Consider the following 21,590-nt stretch of genomic DNA (forward strand, 5'->3'; position numbering starts at 1 on the left):
ACTTCTGTGCAAGTGTCATAGGTTTCATATCCCAGTTTGATTCCAGATAACAGTTTCCAGTTATTGATCATTTTGATATTGTGAATCATGGCAAGACTTTGAGGAAAGACGGACATTTCAAAGCTGTTTATAAATAATTATTTTTTCAAGCCAGAATATAGCTATTCCACAGACAGGATGCTATTTTATACTATATACATTTCTGTATACTATATGCATTTCCATTTGAGTCACCATCTGCTGCTTCCAAGGGTGCATAGTGTCAGAAAGTTGGAACTGAGGATGGAGGCTGGGTATAAACTCTGATAGGTCTCATATGGGCTATACATATCCCCAACCAGTACATCAAATGCCAACATCAATTTATTATGATTATTCCAGAACATTGTGTTGTTTGATTGCTGATTTACTCCTAAGTATATTTCATCCACCACTGTATGTAAAGGATGACAAACAATGCCTAATACATAGTAAAAGATTAATAGACACTTTTGAAATGCATAAGGAAAATATTGTTCAAGCTCTTCCTACTCTAATGTTTTGGTTTAGTTCAAGTTACAATAAAGTATTTGAATATAATTATTTATAATTATAGGCTATCTAAAGATGAAATTTGGAAAATTAGTACTGCAATTTGAATTTTAGGAAAGAAAAACAAAGAAAAGATTAAGGATAAACTCGTTGATTGCTTGACAAGGAAATCCAGAATCTCTTGTATTTATTTCAGTATCCCCTGCACTGAGAATGGGGGTCATGGTAATGTGGACATTTACTTAGTTCTTGTCTAATGTTAAATGAACACTATTGCTTTTGAAAAATAAAACATAGATAACATTTTTATCAGAATAAAGATGAAATTATTACTTAGTTCTCCCCATTCTTGAAATCTGACCCTCAACTTGGGTTTCTAAAATCTGTACTCATTTTTGCATGCTAACGCAGTCCTCAAAACCCTTCATTAATTGTTTTGTGCCATTCCATGGCAGTCCTTCCAATCAGTGATGATGGCAATAGCTCAAAGTGTCCAATTTCTAGGAAGAATACCAGCAAGAAACCTTAATGTGACATGAGATCCACATTTTATCTTACAGCATTCTTAGACAGCTTAGTTAGTACTTTTTGATGAGGAGAGAGAGAGAGAGAGAGAGCAGGATACAAGAGGAGATAAAATTTACAGACAAAAACAGAATCTTGGAGGGAGGCATGAGATCATATCACCATGACAATAAGAGCTCAAATCCTTAGAGATTATCCAGGCTATTATTTTATAGATGAAAAAAAATGGAAACCAGAACTTAGTTTAAGAGATTTTTCTGAGATTACAGAACGAACCTGTTTTACAACTGAAAGTAGAACTCAACTAGCCTGCTCTATTTAAAAAGAATTCATCTGTAAGACTGTCCATGCCGCTGTGTTTCATTACATCATATACAATGTCAAACGAGGTTAAGCTTTTAAGAGGTAAAGTGCTCATCATGAAAACTTTTATTGGGGAAGGGTTTTAATAATTTATCATGAAAAATTATTTCAACAATAAAATGAACAACATTGATAAAAATGATGTGATAAAAAACACATACTTATAAAATGAGTTTTGGATAACTGACTAATGTTTAAAAGAAAACATTTCTAGCAGGCAATAGAAAATAAGCATAGTTGGAAAGAGAAATATGTTTATTGTAAAGCAAAATCTATAGAATTTATCCAAGTGATTTGGATTATTTCTTTGTTTTTAAAGATTTACTATTTTTATTGGAAAGGCAGATTTACAGAAAAGAAGATACAGAGAGAAAGATCTGTCTTTGGATCCACTCCCATAAGTGGCAGCAATAGCGAGAGTCCAGCCAATATGAAACCAGGAGCCTCCTTCAGGTTTCCCATGTGAGTTTAGGGTCCCAAGGATTTGAGTCATCCTCTATTTCTTTCTCAGATTTGAAGCAGGGGACTGCATGGGAACTGGTGTAGGCAGACTAGAGCCAGCACTCATATGGAATCTTGGCTTGTACAAGGCAAGGATTAGCCACTGAGCCATCATGCCAAGCCTCCGATTATTTTTAAAAGTACAATTTAAAAAGTTAAGGAAACATGCTCATTACTTCTGCATATGGTGGCTGACTCTATGACTGATATATTTCTTTTGAAGAAAATCTGCAAAACTAATGTTATTCAAGTTAAAAAATACATATGACTTCAAATGTTAGTTATTAGTATTAATACAAATAAACAGTTTTCATGTCTGAGTACCAGACAAGATCTTGAAATCTAAACATGTTCGAGAGAATTTATTCGTGCAACACACTTCCTGATCTGTGGTTATGTGCAGCAACCATATGAGACACTTCGTTTTTTTTGTAAAAGACAAACAACTCCGGATCATGTTTGTCCTGGAGAAGCAGCAATCACAGACATCAAGTGTCTGGTAAGGCAAGAATAATCACAAATCAGGTAATTAGTATAATTAATAATGCCGTCTTTCTGTCAAACTTGTGCAGTTCATGAGCTTGGTTAGGAATTGTGAAGTTTATGGAGTGATGTCGAGGTGCCCCTTTTCCTTGAAAACACACTGTAATATATAGGGCAGTGTCAAGAGCCCGAAGCACTCAGTATTCAGATACTTGATGAGAGTGAAAAGAGTCCTTTTATCAGTGTGACCTATCAGACCCTAATACTCCATTGTTAGGGGAAGGCTGAAATAGTCACAAACAGCTCTCACTGTAAGAGAATCCGCTTTCTCCTCTGATACAGCGAGTGCTTTGAGTCATGCTGGCACATGACTGGAAGCTGAATGTGAATCTTCAGGAGCAAGCAGTTTGGAAAAACTTTATAAATGGATATTTTTACATTTTCTTGGATATCAAGTTCAAGCACAAATAACTCCCTATGGTTTATCAGACGTGTAGAAAAAAGTGAATCCTGCTTTGTCTCTTCTTGAAAAGCTCTATTAAAACATTGTTAGAGGCTGACACAGAAGATGGCTTGAATCCCACCTGCTCTGATGAAGTATCTACTTATTTTTACTGAATGCTGTGTAGGACTCAAAGTTGAGAGACATAAAATCACCAGCCCTGATGATGTTGGTCTTCTTAAAATTTATTTCAGTTTACATGTGATTTCCCTAGTAAATGTATTCATGTTCCTCAGAGCATGTATTACAATTTGTCCTTGTTAGTTGATTATTGTCCATCTCCTCTATTATAGTTGTAAATATCTATTTGTTTGTTTATTTGTGATTATTTATTTGATCTTTAGGAAGAGAGACAGGGAGGGGAGCAATAGCAAGAGAAGAGAGATTAGTCTTCCATCCACTGGCTTGCTCTCCAAATGCTCATAAAAGCCTAAGTTGTCAGGTCAAAGACCAGAGCTAGGAAATACGTATTTTGTGTGTGAGTGACAAAGACCCAACTACAGAGCCAGCATCACGCGTGTCAGGATCTGCCTTACCAGGAAGCTGAAATCCAGAGCTGGAGTTGGCAGACCCAGGTAATCTCATGTGGCATCCAGGCACCCTATCAATGTCTTAAATATTGGACCAGACAACGTTCTTCTGTTGCATTATAAACATTGTAAAACTAGAGGTGATATGTTTACTGGAACAGAACCAGTATGTTACATAGAGCCTACACCTAAGAGACACTCAATAGTTAGTTGGTAGGTGAATGGCTATATATCGATTGGAACAAGACAAAAATAGATAATTCTACCTTAGTCTGTCTTTAGATGGATGGCTGGAATCCTGCAACACTCAGAAATATTTTGAAGGGTCCAGCACAGTAGCCTAGTGACTAAAGTCCTAACCCACGTGAGATAATGTGGAAGAAGCTCCTGGCTCCTGGCTTTGGATTGGCTCAGCTCTGGCCATTGCGGTCACTTGCGGAGTGAATCAGTGGACAGAAGATCTTCCTTTCTGTCTCTCCTCCCCTCTGTATATATGATTTTCCAATAAAATAAATGAGTATTTTTAAAAAGTATTCTGAAACCTGAATATTGACAAAGACAATTCACAAGCTAAAAGCAGAAATTCCAAGTTTGCATTGTTTTTCTGTGGTTTACAATTCCAAACTGAGGATCTGTTTTGGGGAATCAGTAGTACATCTTCCCAATGTGTCCAGTCTTAGCTCCTTTCTCCGAATGAGGCAAAATATTAAACACCTGACCGATTGTGAGTCCAGTCAAACTGTCTACCATCTAGTTGTTCCTTCTTTTCAACAGACGGACTCCATCGGGTTCACATCTCATGTTGTGAATGTGATATTTTTGTTTTGAGGATAAATAATCTTTTATATGTTCAATGTACATCTTCCAAAAAATGTTTACTTATAGAGAAAATGATCTTAATACTTTGGTTCATTGCCTGAATACCTGCAGTTCAGTAACAAGGGGCAGTTCTAATCAATTATTGAATTCATAATATATTCAGAAATTATACAGCATCAATGAAATGCTGTACGAATTGCTCAGGAAAAGGAATAACTGTTACAGGATTTTACATGAATACAAACAAAAATAAGAATTGGTAATTTTACAGGGGAAATAGGACATTGGGTAATAGGCTGTTTTCTTGAGATATCAGGAAATCAACACATTTAATACCTCAAACAAAGGCAGACAACCGTGAGTAGACTAGGCTAGTGAATTATTGCAGATCTGGCTGCTTTGGTTGGCAACCAATCATTGAAAGTTTTCTTCAAAAGCATGCTTGTAGAAAGAGATAATACAACTATTTAAAAAAACAAACAGGTGGAAAATCTCTGTTAGGATAAAGGAAGATCATGTAACAGATAACTTAGAAAGCTAAATTTACCTATGACTGCTATATAGAATTAATTCTTGGTTGAACACTTCAGTAGACAAGTTGCTTTATTTAGTTCTTTGAATCTACCAATTTGTCTGCAAATATTGTAGAAGTAAATATGCAAAGTAAGAAATCAAAGTAATAAACAAGAAATGAGGTGGGGTCATAAATACACTTACACTGAAGACTATCATTAAATCTCTTGAGTTATTATCAAAACCAAGCTGATCGTATACAATAAAATGCTTTGTAAAGTTAGTGAAAACTTGAGTCTTATATACTGAAAATTTGATTCTGAGAATTGCTTGCTTTATCTAAATTAGCCTCAGACAATTACTTTAAAATTGAATAAAATTACTTTTAATTTGCCTGTAGATGCTTTCCATTCTTGTTAAACAATAACATTCAATTATGCCTGTATCTATTCATTTGCTCTATAAAAATTTACTAATTTTACTTTTTGCCAGGCATTGCTTTTCATACCAGAGAAACATAAATGAACAAATCATAGATAAACTACTCTATCAACTTTATTTCTGATAGGAAAAATCAACAACTAAAGCTGTGTTTTCATAATATTTTATAATAATACAAAGACTTTTAAGAATGATAAAACAGGTCACGGTGTGATGGCTGAGTGGTTAAATCCTCACTTGGCAAGCCTATAATCACAAATGCGCACTGGTTCCTGTCCTGGCTACTCTACCTCCCTTCATCTCCCTGCTTGTTGCCTGGGAAAGCAGTGCCGGGGTGGCCCAAAGTTTGAGACCCTGCACCAATGTGGGAATCCCAGAGAAAACTTTTAATTCCTGGCTTTTGATTGCAGCCACTTGGGAAGTAAACCAGAGGATGGATGATCTTCTTTCCTGTATCTCTTCTCTGTAGACCTGCCTTTCCAATAAAACTAAATAAATCCCTGTGCCACAGGAGGTAAAACAATCCAGGTGAGGTGAGAAGAGAGGCCTAAAGAGGCAGATCAGATGAAATGCAAGCAAGCAGGTGAATTTGGAGTAAGCAGCACAAGGGGGGAAAGCGATAAAGAATGCCAAAGGTTTATATGATAGCCTTTCATGTCCTGGTAAACACCACAGATGTTTCTGTGTTAATAGAAAGTCAAAGAGTTTTTGAGTAAAGTGATATGCTATGGCTTTTATTTTATTTTATTTTAACCATTAAGATATATTTCTCTTTTTTTCATTTTTAGTTATTTTGTGCTAGAGTTCCATAGGCTCTGGGATTTCCTTGATGCCTTCTCCAAGCCTTCTATTCCCCCCGCCACCGATTTCCCCTATATTTTTACAATAGAATAGTTCTTCATAAACAATCATAAGACCATCATTTTGCTAATTAAGTGCACCCTGATATTTCAGGCATGGACAATGGTGGAGAGTCCAACATCTTATTCTCAAGATGCATGTGAAAGTTTCACTGGGAGTCCATCTTTGATCTGGAGGTAGTGACGCACACTGCATTGTATCCTCACATCTGGATTTGACAGTCCTACTGCACAGTTATTATATATCCCCTTAAATGAAAAGCCACAAAATCAGTAACGGGAAGAAAAGTAGAAATTTACAGTGCCATGAAGTTAACTAACAAGCTACTGAATGAATAATGTGTTGCTGAAGAAATGAAAAAGAAAATCAAGAACCTTCTTGAAGAAAAATGGTGCTACCTGTGAGTCAGTGAATGATTTAATATGAGAAAATAACTTACTCTGAAGAAACAAAAATAAAAACAAAACCATTGAAATCCATGAGATGTAGTTTCTGCTGATCTTTGTTGGTCAGATATGTCTCCGCTAGGTAATAGATGGATAGGTTTTGATTTTTGATCCAGTTTACTAATCCATGACATTCAATTGATGGTTTTAAGCCCGTTATAATCAGGGTTAATATGAATCGGCAATAACTTTGCCCGGTCATTTTAACAATGCTGTTTATTCTTTGATTTAGTCTTCTGTTGTTATTTTACTGGGATGTTCTTCACAATTGTCTTGGTTTGGTTGAGTGCCATTTCTTTTCTCTGTCAAGAGAAAATCTTCAAGAATCCTTTGTTGGGCAGTTCTGGAATAGACACATTCATTGAGGTTTTCTTTACTGTGGAAGAATTTTATTTCATTTTCAAAGACAAAGTAAGGCTTTGCTGGGTATATTGTGCCGGGCCAGCTTTTTTTTTTCATATTAAAATCTGAAATATGTAGCTCCATTCTCTTCTGGCCTGTAGAGTTTCCTGTGAGAAGTCAGCTGGGAGTTTTATTGTGGTTACCCCATATATCAACTTTTTTTTTTTTCATGAGCACATCTAAGAATCTTTTCCTTATATTCAACAGAAGCGAACATGATTATTATGTGTCGTGGCACAGATCACTTTTGGTCAATCCTGTTGGGAGTTCTGTGTCCCTCCTGAATGTTGTTTCCCAATTATTTCTCCAAATTAGGGAACTTTTCTTTTATTATTTCATTGAAAAACATGAAATTTTTTAAAAAGTTTATATGCTTACAAAGTTAATCAGGGTAGGATGCCACATTAGTACTATTTTTCCTGTGGAATCAGTGCAATTCAGTGAGCCAGAAATCTGGTCCCAGAGTCTTGCCTCACTATACAAAATGACACCTAATGTAGCTCTGGTGGGGATCTGGGCTCTGAAATCCACCCTATTTCTTTAGCACCTGTTTGGGTTCTGTTACTCTATCTCTGCTCCTAGTCAAATCAATGAAATCATCAGGACAGGCAGCTCTTGGCCTGGATTCACCTCCTGAGCCCACAGTGAACTTCCCACCCTATTTGGATGCTGGTGGAGCTTGGATCATCACTTACTAACTTGTGTTGGAGTATTTGGTCACTGCATCAGCACACCATTGTCTTTGCTCTTTATTTTATTTATTTAATATTTATTTTTATTTAAAGAGCAGACTTTTATAGAGAAGGAGTGACAGAGAAAGAGGTTCTCCACCTGCTAGTTCACTTTGCAAAAGGCTGCAACAGCCAAAACTAAGCTGATTGGAGCAGAGCTGATCCAAAGCTGGGAGCCAGGAACTTCTTCCCGGCCTAATCACCTGAGTGCAAGGTCCCAAGACCTTAGGCCATCCTCTGCTGCTTTCTCAGACATAAGCAGAGAGTAGGATTGGAAGTGAAGCAGCTACATACAAACTGGCACTCTTATGGGATTCTCACACTTGGTATATGAAAGATTTGCTTCCTATGCAACTGTGCTGGCCGAGGATGTTTATCTTTAAAGGAACTTTTTATTTTTATATTGAGAATAGATTTAAGACTACTTATTTAAGTAACTCATGCAAGATGAAATTAATTCTGATGAGTCTACAATTCATGAAGATAATGTGTACTATTCAAATCCTGAGTAGACTTGAAAAATGGGACCACACATTTGGTTGGCACAATGAATATGGGATATAAAAAGAAGACACAGAAGGTCAACAATAACTAAGTTTTCATTCTAGAGTTACTGAAAGTACCACATTGCCATTATTTTCAGTGAATAAAAATGAAGTGCCAGAATTAGAACAGCAATGCCAGAATTTCAACTGTGAATCTTCACAGCTTCATACCTAAATGAAGAAGTTAAGTAGTCTATAAGACATATGAATATAAAGTGTGGAAGTTATTTTGGGACTATAAATTTTAAACCATCAGTACAAAGATGATATTAAGGCTATGAAACTGGAAGAGATCTTTATCAAAAATTTGCATAGCTGTTAAGGAGATGAAGTCTAAAGATTTAACCTGAAGGCAAATAACAAGAAAACTAGAGGAATGAAGAATGAGATACAGCACCAGTGGTATATAAGGAGCCTCAGAAGACGGAGAAGGCATTTTTAGGGTTAATCAATCTCTTCAAACATTCTCTAGATGAAATCTCGTGAGACTTGGGAATTGACCATTGTATTTTTCAGTGTTGAAGACACTCATGATCTTGAAAAGAGTAGTTTGGGTGAAGTGATGTGGGTTGGGGTGATAAACTAAATGTTTACTTGTTATATAAATTGTGGATTTATCACATTAATATTGTATGATTTTAAATAGTCAAAAGACTAACCCATTAATCTGGCTAACAGGATATCCTTAAATTAATTACTTAACTATCAAGTAGAATGAATCATAATAGCTAATATTCATGGAGAATTTATTCTGTTTCAATGCTATTCAATTGTCTATCCTAGTCTGGAAGGGGTTAAGAGATTTGCTGAGGGTGGCATAACCTCAGTGCTTCAGTTGAAACAGATCTACATTGACCTGGATCCAAAGCCTTAATTCGTTCCTTCTTTAAATCACAGCCCTACTGTAACAACCCAACAAACACTCAAGTCCTGATTCTCTCATTGATTTCTGCTCTAGACAGTGCTATACAAGAGATTCAGAGGAGCTTTTGAGTGAATTTGTCATACACCCCAGAACCAAATTTAAAAGAAAACAAAATACCACAAAGTCTTGTGCTGAGATTCTTTCGTACCCCTCTCATTTAATTAAGGTGGTTTTCATGGCTATTCCTATCCATAAGGAAAATTAGTGTCCTGTATATCTTATGATGTCTGATTTAAGCAAACCCAAGTTTATCATAAAGATATTTCTTTAACATTTCCTTTCTACTTAGAGAACTACCATTAGCCACTCTTAGAATGTGACTTCAAGTGATAAACTCTGTGAATTTCTCTTTGATTAAGAATGTCTTAAGTCTCCTTCTGTTTCAGAAGGATATTTCATTGGTAATGTCGTTCCGACTTCCAGTCCTTTTTTTTTCAGCATTGAAAAATATTGTGCCACTTTTTTTCTCTGCATTTGAAGTTAATGCCTTCATTTGCATAACTATTGCATGAATAGTTATATTATAGTTATATATAGTTATATATAGTTATATATAGCAATATTCTATCCATTTGTTTCCTTAAATTTGAATTCTTTGAGAATTTTAAGTCCAGTTCCCAAATGCCAAGAATACTCTATCCAGAAGTGAGTATGTTACAAAGTATTTCCAAGCAAATTAATCTTAAAATAGTTGAGTTCTAATACTTAAATGAATATTCAAAATTTATTTGTTTCCTGAAGAATTTGAGGTTATTACCTCCCTGAAATGAGCACTTTATATTTATAAATAAATTTTCTATTAAAATATATATTTCTATGAAAAAAGTAAGATTCATACTTTGCAAAAGGAAATAGAGTGAATCTTTAATTCTGCTTTTATTCAGGTCAAGTGTTCATTCTGCCAAAATTATGAGAAATATTGCCAGTTATAAAAATTTGCATATTTTTTTCACTTTTCAATTTCCTTCAATGCATCAAATATTTTAGGGAAGGTTTAAAATTGTAAATATCATTGCTATATGATCAATACCTTGAAAGAGATGAAATTTGGGGGACATTACACTTAATTTCCTAATATTTTTATCTTGTTATCCTAGACTATTCAGATAAGTGGGATAAAAGATAAAATGTAAACTGTTTGCCTTTCTCTTTAATGAGGTGTGATGCAAACATTTGATTTGAAAATCATGATTCTTTGTGTTTGCCTAACAATAACAAAGTATATATAAATCTTGGAAAACAGATCAAAGGGTTGCACATTTTTCTTCAAAGGCTATAAAGGGACAAACAGGAAAAATCATAACAATTATTTTTCAACTCTGGGAAGTTGGTACTGTCTCTTGGTGTATTTTTTCACATTTCACTTTTATGGTTGGTTTATAATCACTATAATTTGCTTTAGCAACTGAGAGATGATAAAAGCATTTTCTCATGATCATGAAGTAACCAAAAAATTCTTCACTCGCCTTTAAGAGAATCTTCCAGGAAACAGAGTGAAAAAAAAAACACTGAGTTAAGATTTCAATTAATGATAACATAAGAGGAAAGGCTTCTGATGATTTAAAAAATTAGATGTAGCTTTTTAAGTGATCTGCAGAAGAAAAAAACAACAATAATTAATATCTGTACATCAGTGTTTCTATTTCTTTCTTAACATGATGTTAGTTGTCATCTAATGAATGCATTTTTATATGTGATAAAAATCATGGGAAACTGTGTTGAACCAAATCACCAGACTACGTTCTTAAGGGCTCTCTCTTAACCTTTATTCGGGATAGAAAGAAACATACTCAATAGCCTCCAGACATGGAAAGTGAGATGTTCTGTCATGATTCTTCACTGGTTATTTTTGACCTTCTCTCTTGTTTCCTGTCACAGAGCTATAATCATCTGGGCAAATTTTCTGCAAGATTAATCTTCAAAAACTTCAAGCAAATAAAAAGGGATTATTATTTAGTTATTATTTTTAAACATTTCATTTCAGAATAGTGTTAAATTTACACAACAAAAATGCAAAGTTTTAATACAAAGAGCTCCCTTATAGCCTGTTTCCCATTAATATCTCATATTAGTATCTTTTTTACAATTAATGAACCACGCCCAGATTCCACTAGTTTTTCAAACCAGAATTATTCCATCCCTCCCGGCTTCTATAATTCAATATGTCTGTGCTCTGATGCATTTTTTTTTAAGATTTATTTTTATTATTTTTCATTGGAAAGGCAGATATACAGAGAGGAGAGACAGAGAGGAAGATCTTCCGTCCGATGATTCACTCCCCAAGTGAGCGCAACGGTCGATGCTATGCCAATCCGAAGCCAGGAGCCTCTTCCGGGTCTCCCACACGGGTGCAGGGTCCCAAAGCTTTGGGCCGTCCTCGACTGCTTTCCCGGGCCACAGGCAGGGAGCTGGAAGGGAAGCGGGGCTGCTGGGATTAGAACCAGCGCCCATAAGGGATCCCGGGCGTGCAAGGCGAGGGCCTTAACCACTTGCGCCACCGCGCCGGGCCCCTCTGATGCATTTTTATTTTTGTTTTTGTTTATCTATGTATTTATTTTTTATTTCCACTTAGAAGAGAGAATATTTTGTTGTTTTTATTTCTCTGGTTTATTTCCCTCAACATAATGTACTCTAGTCCAACCATTTTGATGCACAAGACAGCATCTGTTCTGTACATGCACCACATTTTTTTCACCCATTCATCTGATGCTGGACACCTTGATTGATTTGATAGTTTGACTATTGTGAACAGTGTTGCTACAAACATGATGAAACAGCGCCTGCTTGCTACAATGAGTCATTTCTTTTATACATATGCCAAGTGGTAGGATTTCTGGATCCTATATTAATTTCATTTTTAGTTTTTAAAATATCTCCATATTATAAACATTCTGATTAGATAGAATATAAACTGCTTATAGTTCATGGTTATTTGTTACCAACGTTTTTATGCTTTTTTAGATACATCAACTTCTTTAATATTTAATTAGATTTTAATTCTTTTAATGTGATTTGTAAACAAATTCTAAGAGCTTTATGATATAATTTTATTTCTAAAAACTTCTAAATATCCTTTATTCTTTCCAATATTTTGTTATTTTACTTGAGCTACTAGTTTCTGAAAGAAATGTATTTTCTAAAGATTTATTTTTATTGGAAAATCAGATTTAGTGGAAGAAGGAGAGACAGAAACAGTTTCCATCAGGTGGCTCACTTCCTAAGTGGCTGCAATGGCCTGAACTGAGTTGATGCAAAGCCAGGAGCCAGGAGCTTCTTCTTTGTCTTCTATGTGGTAGAGACTCCCAAAGGTTTGGACTGTCTGCCATTGCTTTCCTAGGTCACAAGCAGGGAAATGAAAAGGAAATGGAGAAGCTGGGACATGAACCAGGGCCCATATGGGATTCTGGTTCAAGCAAGGCAAGGACCTCAGCCACTAGGTTACCATGCCAGCCCTGGAAGAAATATTTTTGAATGTCACCTGGTTATATAGTTGTTATTAAGTATTCATATGTAGAATATATTTTATAAAACTCTCATAGATCAGAAACAGTAGAAAAATAGCAAAAGGATTTAAAAGGCACTGCACAAATGAGAATATTAAAATAAGCAATATCATAAGAAAAGAGGTCCGTCTTCATTGAAATGAAAGTTAAAACCATGAATATCAGTAGACACCTCAGAACGATAATATGTGACAAGGTTAGGAAACAACACTAAGCAGTCAGATTTCTCGTATAATACCAGTGGGAATCTAAAATATGGAAACATTGGAAAACTGCAGTATATGCTACAGTTTAAAATATCCCTATGCATATTGTCCAGCAATTTCATTGCTGGGAGTGCCTCCAAGTAAATGTAGACATGTAAGTTTACAAAAATATTTGTAAAATAAAAATTTTTAATGTCATGGTGAAATTCTGAAAGTATTTCTGTATTTATTCCATTATGCAAACATCTCTATTCCTGAGAATCCTGTTTTCACTATGGGCTTTACATTTTATTAGTTCATTATCTGATACTAAAATCATACCACCATTTTTCTTCTGGATAATATTTTACATCTTGTATAAATTCCCATAGTTTCCAATGTTTTTGTGCCATTTTGCTTTAGTCTTGTTTCTTACAAGCAGAAAATTGTTGATCTTTTAAGATCCATCTTTAAATAAATAAATAAAAACAAAAATAAAAATGCATCAGAGCACAGAAATACTGAATTATAGAGGCCAGGAAGGATGAAATCATTCTGGTTTGAAAAAACTTTTCTTCCTTCTTTACTGCATGAGAAGGAAAACATTTTTCTCTGTCGGTTTGAACACTGACAATTGCATTTGGCGAAGTTTATCATGAATCTCTTCTGTGCCTTTGTAGACAAATGATTTTCTGTGATTGAACATCATATTTTCTGTTGGTTGTGCTCTGTATCTTCATTATGATGTACCAAATTAACCTGTAATTTACTGAGGTGTAATACATGTACAGATAAGAACACAGACTTTAAGTGTATACGTTGGTGAATGTTGGCAAATTATTTACATGCAGATTAAGATATTGTATGTTTCCAGCAGCCTGGAGACCTTCCTTACCCATTGTCAGTCGTTGCCATTTGGCCAACACAACTATTTCACCTCTGTAAAAATAGTTTTGTGACATGAACTAGTGTTTTTTGTTTGTTTGTTTTTTTTAGCCTTCTGTAGCATTCTAGACCCTTGATTACTAGAGTTTAGAGAATAAAGTGACTGTTGCAAGCTTGCTCCTTCTCTCTCTTCTCTGCTTGTCAAATAAATTTTAAGAAGACTCAACAATGTCTCTTTTAAAGTAAGAGTAACTTGTCCATGAAATAATGAACAAATCAGGAAAATGCTGCTGTTAAATTGGACATGTCTATGGATATTGACCTAATCGCACAATGAAGTGAAGTGAAAGCTGTGTTTTGAAATGATGAGCAAATGCTGCAATCTGGCACCAAGGGCTTTTGCTGTTATGTTTTAAGTCCTAGTTCTTCAGTCGGTATTAATTTTGACAAAACACACACATTACTTGTATTTTTTTTTTCATTGAAATATGGCTGATAATCCAGGCTGAGAGGATTTTTTCTTAAAACAAATGAAATGTGTTATCAGATAGGCAAAAACAAAACAGGAGGGTCAGACAAGGTTAAGTTCAAATTATGTCTCCATCATTTATTAATCGAAACCAAGTAGCTGGATTTCTCATTTTTTTTTGTTTTTGTTTAAAGGATATGGCTAACAATGCTGACCTTCTGGGGATTATTTAAGACCAAACACGAAAAGCAATTAATTTAGTACCTGGCACCAGGCAGTACTGGCTGAGTAGCAATTATTAACTGAAAAAGAATCACTACCCTTGTATTTTCAGCACAGGGGTCAAACAGACATTTATGTATCATTCATATTTTGTATTCTACTCTCATCGTGCTGCGGTCTATTATTAATGCTCTCTTGGATTTGAAGCCCACGAGAGAAACCAGAGGCAAAAAGCTAAAGTGACAACATCGTGAGCCCCAGAATTCATATTATAGGTGGAATCCAGTCACCTTCAGTTATTATAAAACTTCTAAAATATTTATAATTTTTAAAAATTATGTTACAAAAATATTATTTCATAACAAAGGACAGATCGTTAGATCTGCCTTTCTTTTATGTTAAGAATAGGATGTGACTCAGAAAAGTATCATTCAACATCCCCACCTACTGGTAACTCTGCATAATATTATCTGATTAATATGAAACTTATAACTCCTTATATTAAAAATACAATGTACTATTAATGGACTGGAGATCTTTAAAAGAGTTTTCCAATATGGTAAATTACAGAATAATAAAGCTACTTTGGAGGTTGCATCAATACCACCTAATGAAAAAAAATTACCATTCTTGAGTGAAAGAACAAGTCATTCACTCAACATAGAATTTTGGGCCCACAATGTCTCATACAACAAACGATTTCTCTATCCCAAGTTTCCCCCATTATGACATCAATTTGCTCACAGTGATAAAAGCAAATACGTTTCTGAACAGATTCTAAAAATATTCCTAAAAAAATTTCATGCCAATGCAATAGCTTTGAAAGCCAAGACATTCAGTTGCTAAAGTTGGATTTGTCAAGCAAAGTTTTTAAGGGTTAATCGAAAAATGATAGAGCATGAAGACTTAAAAAGCTGATATCTCAAAGCAAGTCCTTCACTCCAAAACACAGTGTTACAGGCTGCAAGAAGTGAGAGTTTGGAAAAGGATGTGGTCCAGATAGTAAGACTGAAGTTGATGCCGTAAGTGATGACATGCTCAGGGATTTGGAAAGGAAATAAGAGTATATTATAAGATAAAACAGTGCAGATAACCAATGTCTGGAAAATGGATTGTAGAGCTGTCCATAAATTCATTAATCTTCCTCCTAATGATAGATTAGTATCTATGATCCTTCACCTGAGTTTTGTTTACTTCTATCACTATTTTAACACTGCACCAATTTCTAGTCAAATTCCATAAGAAATGGGAAGCTTATCCTTCTTGGTGCTTGGGACATTCTTAGAAACCAAGGTTCCTGGGTATGAATGCAGCTCCGCTGATGGCACGTTGAAGGAGGGGGGCCATGTGCTGGTGATTCAGCTGACAGCGTCTCAGGCCAGCATTCTAAAACACTACAAAGGTAAGCAAAGTGTCAGCGACTATCCAAAACAGCCCTACCACCAGTAATATCATCTAGTGATCTCAGTTAATGCCACCTGGATTACAATTGTTTAGCTGAATCTTGCCTAAGACTCATTAGAGCAAGAAATATAATAAAGTGTTTATTGCTTTATGATGCCACACTTTGGAAAAGATGTTATCAAACAGACTATTATTTTTGAACCCAATTGTCCTTGCCCTCAGTTCTTCTTACCCTCAACCCTCTTGATCACTCTAATATATATTATTTTGCATTTTGTCCATATGTATGTCTTTTTAGCCTATTTTGTAATCTTAGCCTATTTTGTAATTTTGTAGCCTATTTTGTAATTATCCATTTTTTTCTGGCTAGAATATAAAATTCACAAGGATAGGGTCTTTTTTGTTGTTCATTGATGAATCTTAAGTAGTGAGCACCGATTAAGTGTTCAACAAATACTTAACATTAAATTATTTACTTCTAAGCAAATATGGGGTCTTAATAAATAAATTTATTGCCATGGTACAGAGGAAAAAATGTTAAACTTAGCTTACCTGAGCTCCCTGACTGAGAATATCTTTTTTTGCTGTTCATTCAGATTCTAAAAATATAGTCAGGATGTTGAATTCTGAAACAAATTTTCTCTTCTTATTCTTATTTTTTTTCCCTAAGACTTATTTACTTTACTTTAAAAGACTTGCTTAAAGAAGGAGAACCTCAGAGAGAGAGAGAGAGAGAGAGAGAGAGAGAGAGATATCATCTTCCATCCTCTGCTTCATTCCCCAAATGGTTGCAATGTCCAGAGCTGAGCTAATCTGAAGGCAAGAGTGAGGAGCTTCTTTCCAGTCTCCCATGTAGGTGCAGGGGTTCAAGCACTTGTATCTTCCAAGCTTTCTTGGTCTTAATAAGCAGGGAGCTGGATCAGAAGTGGAGCAGCTAGGAGTAGAATCAGCACCCCCATTGAATGCTGTCCCACAGGCAGATGATTAGCCATTTGAGGTACTGTGCTAGGCCCCAAAAAATTTTCTGAGTGGAGAATCGTCATCCTTTCTGTTGCCACTATCATCACCATCACCATTATCAACGTCATCATCATTATCACTATCATCATCTTTATAATTCAAAATTAAAGTAAAAAGAAGGAATAAATTTCATGAATGCAATTCTTTCTCTGAGACAACAGCAAAAATGTCATCACAACCTGTTTATTTTTATTACTGTTCTTTTTTTAAAGTGTTTTTCTCCTTCTGTTAATATTATCAATTATGCTGATTAGCTTTACACAGTTGATATATTCTTGCCTTCCTGGAGTAAACCTCTTTTGGTTGTTTGGTTATTACATATACAAAAACAATATTTTTAATATATTGTCGCAGTATATCAAATTTTGTTGAAGTTTGTTTGTATCTCTGCTTCTAAGGGATAGTCTATAACTTGAATTTCTAATGTAATGTCTTGTCTAGTTTTTGGTTCAGGATATACTGACTTTGTAAAATGAGTTGCACAGTATTTCCTTTGCTTTCATTTCTGAAATTCTGTGTGTATTATAGTGAAGGATTGTAGTAGTTCTTTCAAAAATATTTGAAAGGAATTACCTAGAAAACCATCAGACCTGATGTTTGTCTTGTGGAAAAATTTTGATAACAATTTCAATTAAAAAAAATAAAACCTGGTTACTTTTATTTTCACTGTTTCTTATTGAGTCATAATTGTGAGTTGTGTTTTAAATTAATCTGTTTTCTCTCATTTTTTGAGGGAAGAGACAGGAAGAAGGCAGGAAAGGAGAGTGGAAGAGATAGGGAGACAGACTGGAAGGGGAAGAGGAAGAGAAAAGAACAGAAAAAAGGAAATTTTTCTTACACTGGTTTCCAAAAATCCAGCAACAGTTTTGGACCAAGCTGGGCCAAAAACAAGAATCTGGTAATTCATCCTTGGTCTCCCACAAATGATGGCAACAATAGACCTTGAGCCACAATCTATTTCTTCCCAAAGTAGAGATTAACAGGAAGTTGAATCAGAACGAGAATAGATGGAACTGGAAGCCAACCTGCCGATGTGGGATGTGGGTGTCAATGGCAGTCACTTACCTGTGCACCAATTATCCACCCAGTAAGCCACTCCTGATTCCGACAGCCTGCCAGCGTGCATCTCAGGAAATAGGAGTGAGGACTCAAACTCTTCTCCCCCATATGGGAGGTCTGAGTGGAGTTGCACTCCATTGAGTCCCAGCTGTCACAGGCTTTTATAATCAGTGGATAGGAATTTCTCTCTCCCTTTCATAGCCCTTCAGACAGAAAAAAAGATTTTAACTTCTGAATTTTTCTATGAAATCTTACAACTAAGTACACATGATAGGTGTTATATATGTCTACCTAACTATTCTTCAAACTAGTTATTATTAACAAGATCTCCATATTTGTAAGAAAGAAAAATAAGGTTTAGAGTGGTTAAATAATATGTACAAAGTTATAAATACTCACAGATACAGTCTATATTTTACTATAGGTATGACTGACAGTACAACCCCTATCATTAATTTTATACCATATTATTTTAATTTCATAGTTTATTAGAGTGTATTTTTCATTTAAAAAAAGTATGGGAGAGGATATATGGGTAGGTTGAGAGGGAGAATTCATGAGCTTAACAAACTGTATCATGAAAAATAAATGAATAGGGCCCGGCGCGGTGGCACAGTGGTTGGGGTCCTCGCCTTGCACGCCCGGGATCCCATATGGGCACCAGTTCTAATCCTGGCAGCCCCGCTTTTCTTCCAGCTCCCTGCCTGTGGCCCAGGAGAGCAGTCAAGGACGGCCAAAAGCTTTGGGAACCTGCACCCACGTGGGAGACCCGGAAGAGGCTCCTGGCTTGGGATCAGCATAGTATCTGTCGTTGTGCTCACTTGGGGAGTGAATCTGCCTTTCCAATAAAAAAAAATATATAAAAAAATAAAAATCTTTAAAAAAATAGATAAATGAATAAAATAAAGACATCATAAAACCTTAATAAAACAATACGAAGAAGATGAGTTATTCAAATATAGTCAGAAACTCTGGCTAATTTAAAAGGATGTTGGTGTTGTATTTCTTAAGTGAAAATATTTGGAAGAGAAGCCATTTATCATGGCTAAACAACAAGATAATTTGTCTCAAAAAAAAAAAAAACATTGGGGAGATCCACTGGCAATTTATAATTGGGATCAGGTTGCTTGATATTCTATAAAGAAAACACCAGACATGTATTCTACATGACTTTCACATAGTTCAATATGCATTAGGTAAATGTAAACATCTATGGGGTCTATAGCCATAGAATTTTTATAAATATAATGAAGCCTTTTTATATCATATATAGTAGCCTTTTTGGAAATATAACCAGTTTAAATTGAGGAAAGATTATTTTTCATTTTGTATGGAATTTTCAGAATTACTTATAATTTCATATTACCTATGACAATATCACTTATATATTTGAGTCACATAGGCAAAAAACACAGCAATAGCATCATGTGTGTTTAATTTTTTGATTCATGGTTATTGCATGTTTAGGCATAAGCTGACTTAATGAAATAATAATACATCCTTATGCTTGAGTATGTATCTATTGAAATGCAAATGACTTATTTTTAATTATTTCTCTTTAATTTACCAAAGCCCTGTAATATATTGATTCTACTCCTTTCCGTTTTCTTGGTAATTTCATCCAGGTATTAAGTTTTCAGTCAAAAACATCAGAGAGTTTTCTTACTATGTCTTTTTCTCTCTTGTGACTCCTATGAGAATTTCTTGTTTCTCTGTTAGACCTCAGAGCTGCACACAAACGAATTTTAGTTCTCAGATCTTGTCTGGATATTGTAGGTTCAATGTGCAGATCAGGTGATTTTGTTGAGGGAGACTATAGAAAGTTTGAGTTGCTAGCCAGCCTGGATGTGTCCTTGCATTGTAAACATCAAAGATCATCTTTGGCAGAAAGCTTTATATCGTCCTGGAATTTCTGTGAAGCTGTTCGCTTAGGAAGCACTCCATGCCTGCCACACATTGGATAAAGCAGTGAAGACTTTCCCTATTTGACAAAATGAATCTTAATCAAACATGGTGTCATGAATTTAAAAAGCCCATTTTACCTTCTATACTTTAAATTAAAACTCAAATTTTCCTTGTCATATACATTCATGATTCCTCAAGTTTTGTAAGTACCCCTTGTTTTGTCTTAAACATTGGGATCCATCACAGCAAAACAGACAATGAAATAACTGTAATTCTAATCTGTGCCCATTGCTGGAACCTTAGAGTTACTATTCTCTGTGTAAGTCTATAATTATAAATACACCGGAACAGAGTCATCACAGAAATCACCCTTATCATGAACTTAGCTCTATTAAAATCCTCATTTTTAGCTTAATCACTTCCTGTCTCAACTTTTGCAATTTCCCTCTTTTATGGGCCTCTTGCATTCTCTCATTTTTAACACTAAGTAAATGCTGAAAGCAGCTCCAATCCATAGAGCGTTTAGTGGAAACTTGCCATAGAATTTTCCATTAAGTTGATTTTTCTAATATAATCATCTAGTATATCCTGCATATCCTTGATAATTTACCTATTATCTCTGTGGGGACCAATTGACATGTCACTCATGCATCTCTCCAATATTAGCTCATCATTGTAAATATAATCAATCATATTTTATGTGATTTAAGTTATAGATTAGTAGTTATAATAGCTAAGTTTTAAAGAATTAAGTGGTTACACACTGACTTATAAAATTGGAGTTTAGTTCACATTTATGGCAAGAACATGAATGCACCTAACATGCACTTCTTTTGCAGTTGAATCTGATTATGCTTATTTTATAATCTGGATTTTTAAATTTACTTCTTACAAAAACAGAGAAACAAAGAGTCAGAGTTGTAGTTTTATGGTTGGTTTACTCCCCAAGGGTCCCCAGCAGCTTGTGGAAGGTGTGATGGGGTGGGACAGGGAGCACAATCTGAAGCAAGGAATTTACCTGAACCTTCACCACTGCTTCTCAGGATCTGCATAAGGAGGACGGTCAAGTCAGGAGCTAGAGTTGAGAATCAATGCCAGGCACAAGGATGCAGACTTTTACCTGCTATGAAAAATGCGTACTCTCACACTTTGGTTTTATAATTCTCCTTTTTTAAAAAAAATATTTATTTATTTTACTTGAAAGTCAGAGTTACACAAAGAGATAGACCCATGCATGCATACATATACATATGCAAGTTTTCACAAGAAATATACTCCATCTGTAGTTCACTCCCCAAATGGCTGCTATGGCCAGAGCTGTGCCAGTCTGAAGTTGAGAGCCAAGTGCTTCCTCTAGGAATCCCAAGTGGGGTCAGGAGCCCAAGGGCAAAACCCATTCCAACGCTTTCTCAGGCCATCAGCAGGGAGCTGGACTTGAAATGGAGCAGCCAGGAATCAAACCCCCTCTCATATGGGATGTCAGCATTATAGGCAGAGGGTTAGCGCGATGCACCACTACATTGTCCCTAATACATTTTTTTGTTACTCTATTTGACAATGTTTTAAGGTTTTGAAAATGAGGGTACATAGAATTTAAAAATAGAATCATCCAAAATATGAAGTCATATGTAATTATTTGCTTTCCATGTTAGTCAAATGTTATTGCAATTTATTTTTACTTTTATATGCCATTTTAATTTATGTTAATATGATTTTCATGTCTTCAAACATATTTTGTGCTGCTTTGATGCATCAGTTAATCATGAAAGATATGTGTTAAATTTTTTTAAAGATTTATTTTTATTATTATTTATTTATTT

At 35.1% G+C, this 21,590-nt stretch overlaps 1 protein-coding gene across 1 annotated transcript in view; it reads right to left on the reverse strand.

Annotated features, from left to right (window-relative positions):
* GPRC6A (G protein-coupled receptor class C group 6 member A) overlaps positions 1 to 17,973 on the reverse strand; it is a 33,980-nt gene extending 16,007 nt beyond the window's left edge. The window contains 3 exon segments of the mRNA XM_040965646.1: positions 1 to 124; positions 2,292 to 2,307; positions 17,872 to 17,973. Coding sequence (XP_040821580.1) covers positions 1 to 124; positions 2,292 to 2,307; positions 17,872 to 17,973 — 242 coding nt within the window.
* Positions 17,974 to 21,590: the final 3,617 nt, after the last annotated feature.

Source organism: Ochotona curzoniae, unplaced genomic scaffold (assembly GCF_017591425.1).
Source record: "Ochotona curzoniae isolate NIBS_2020 unplaced genomic scaffold, NIBS_Ocur_1.0 scaffold_3890, whole genome shotgun sequence".
In the NCBI taxonomy this organism is placed as follows: Eukaryota; Metazoa; Chordata; class Mammalia; order Lagomorpha; family Ochotonidae; genus Ochotona; species Ochotona curzoniae.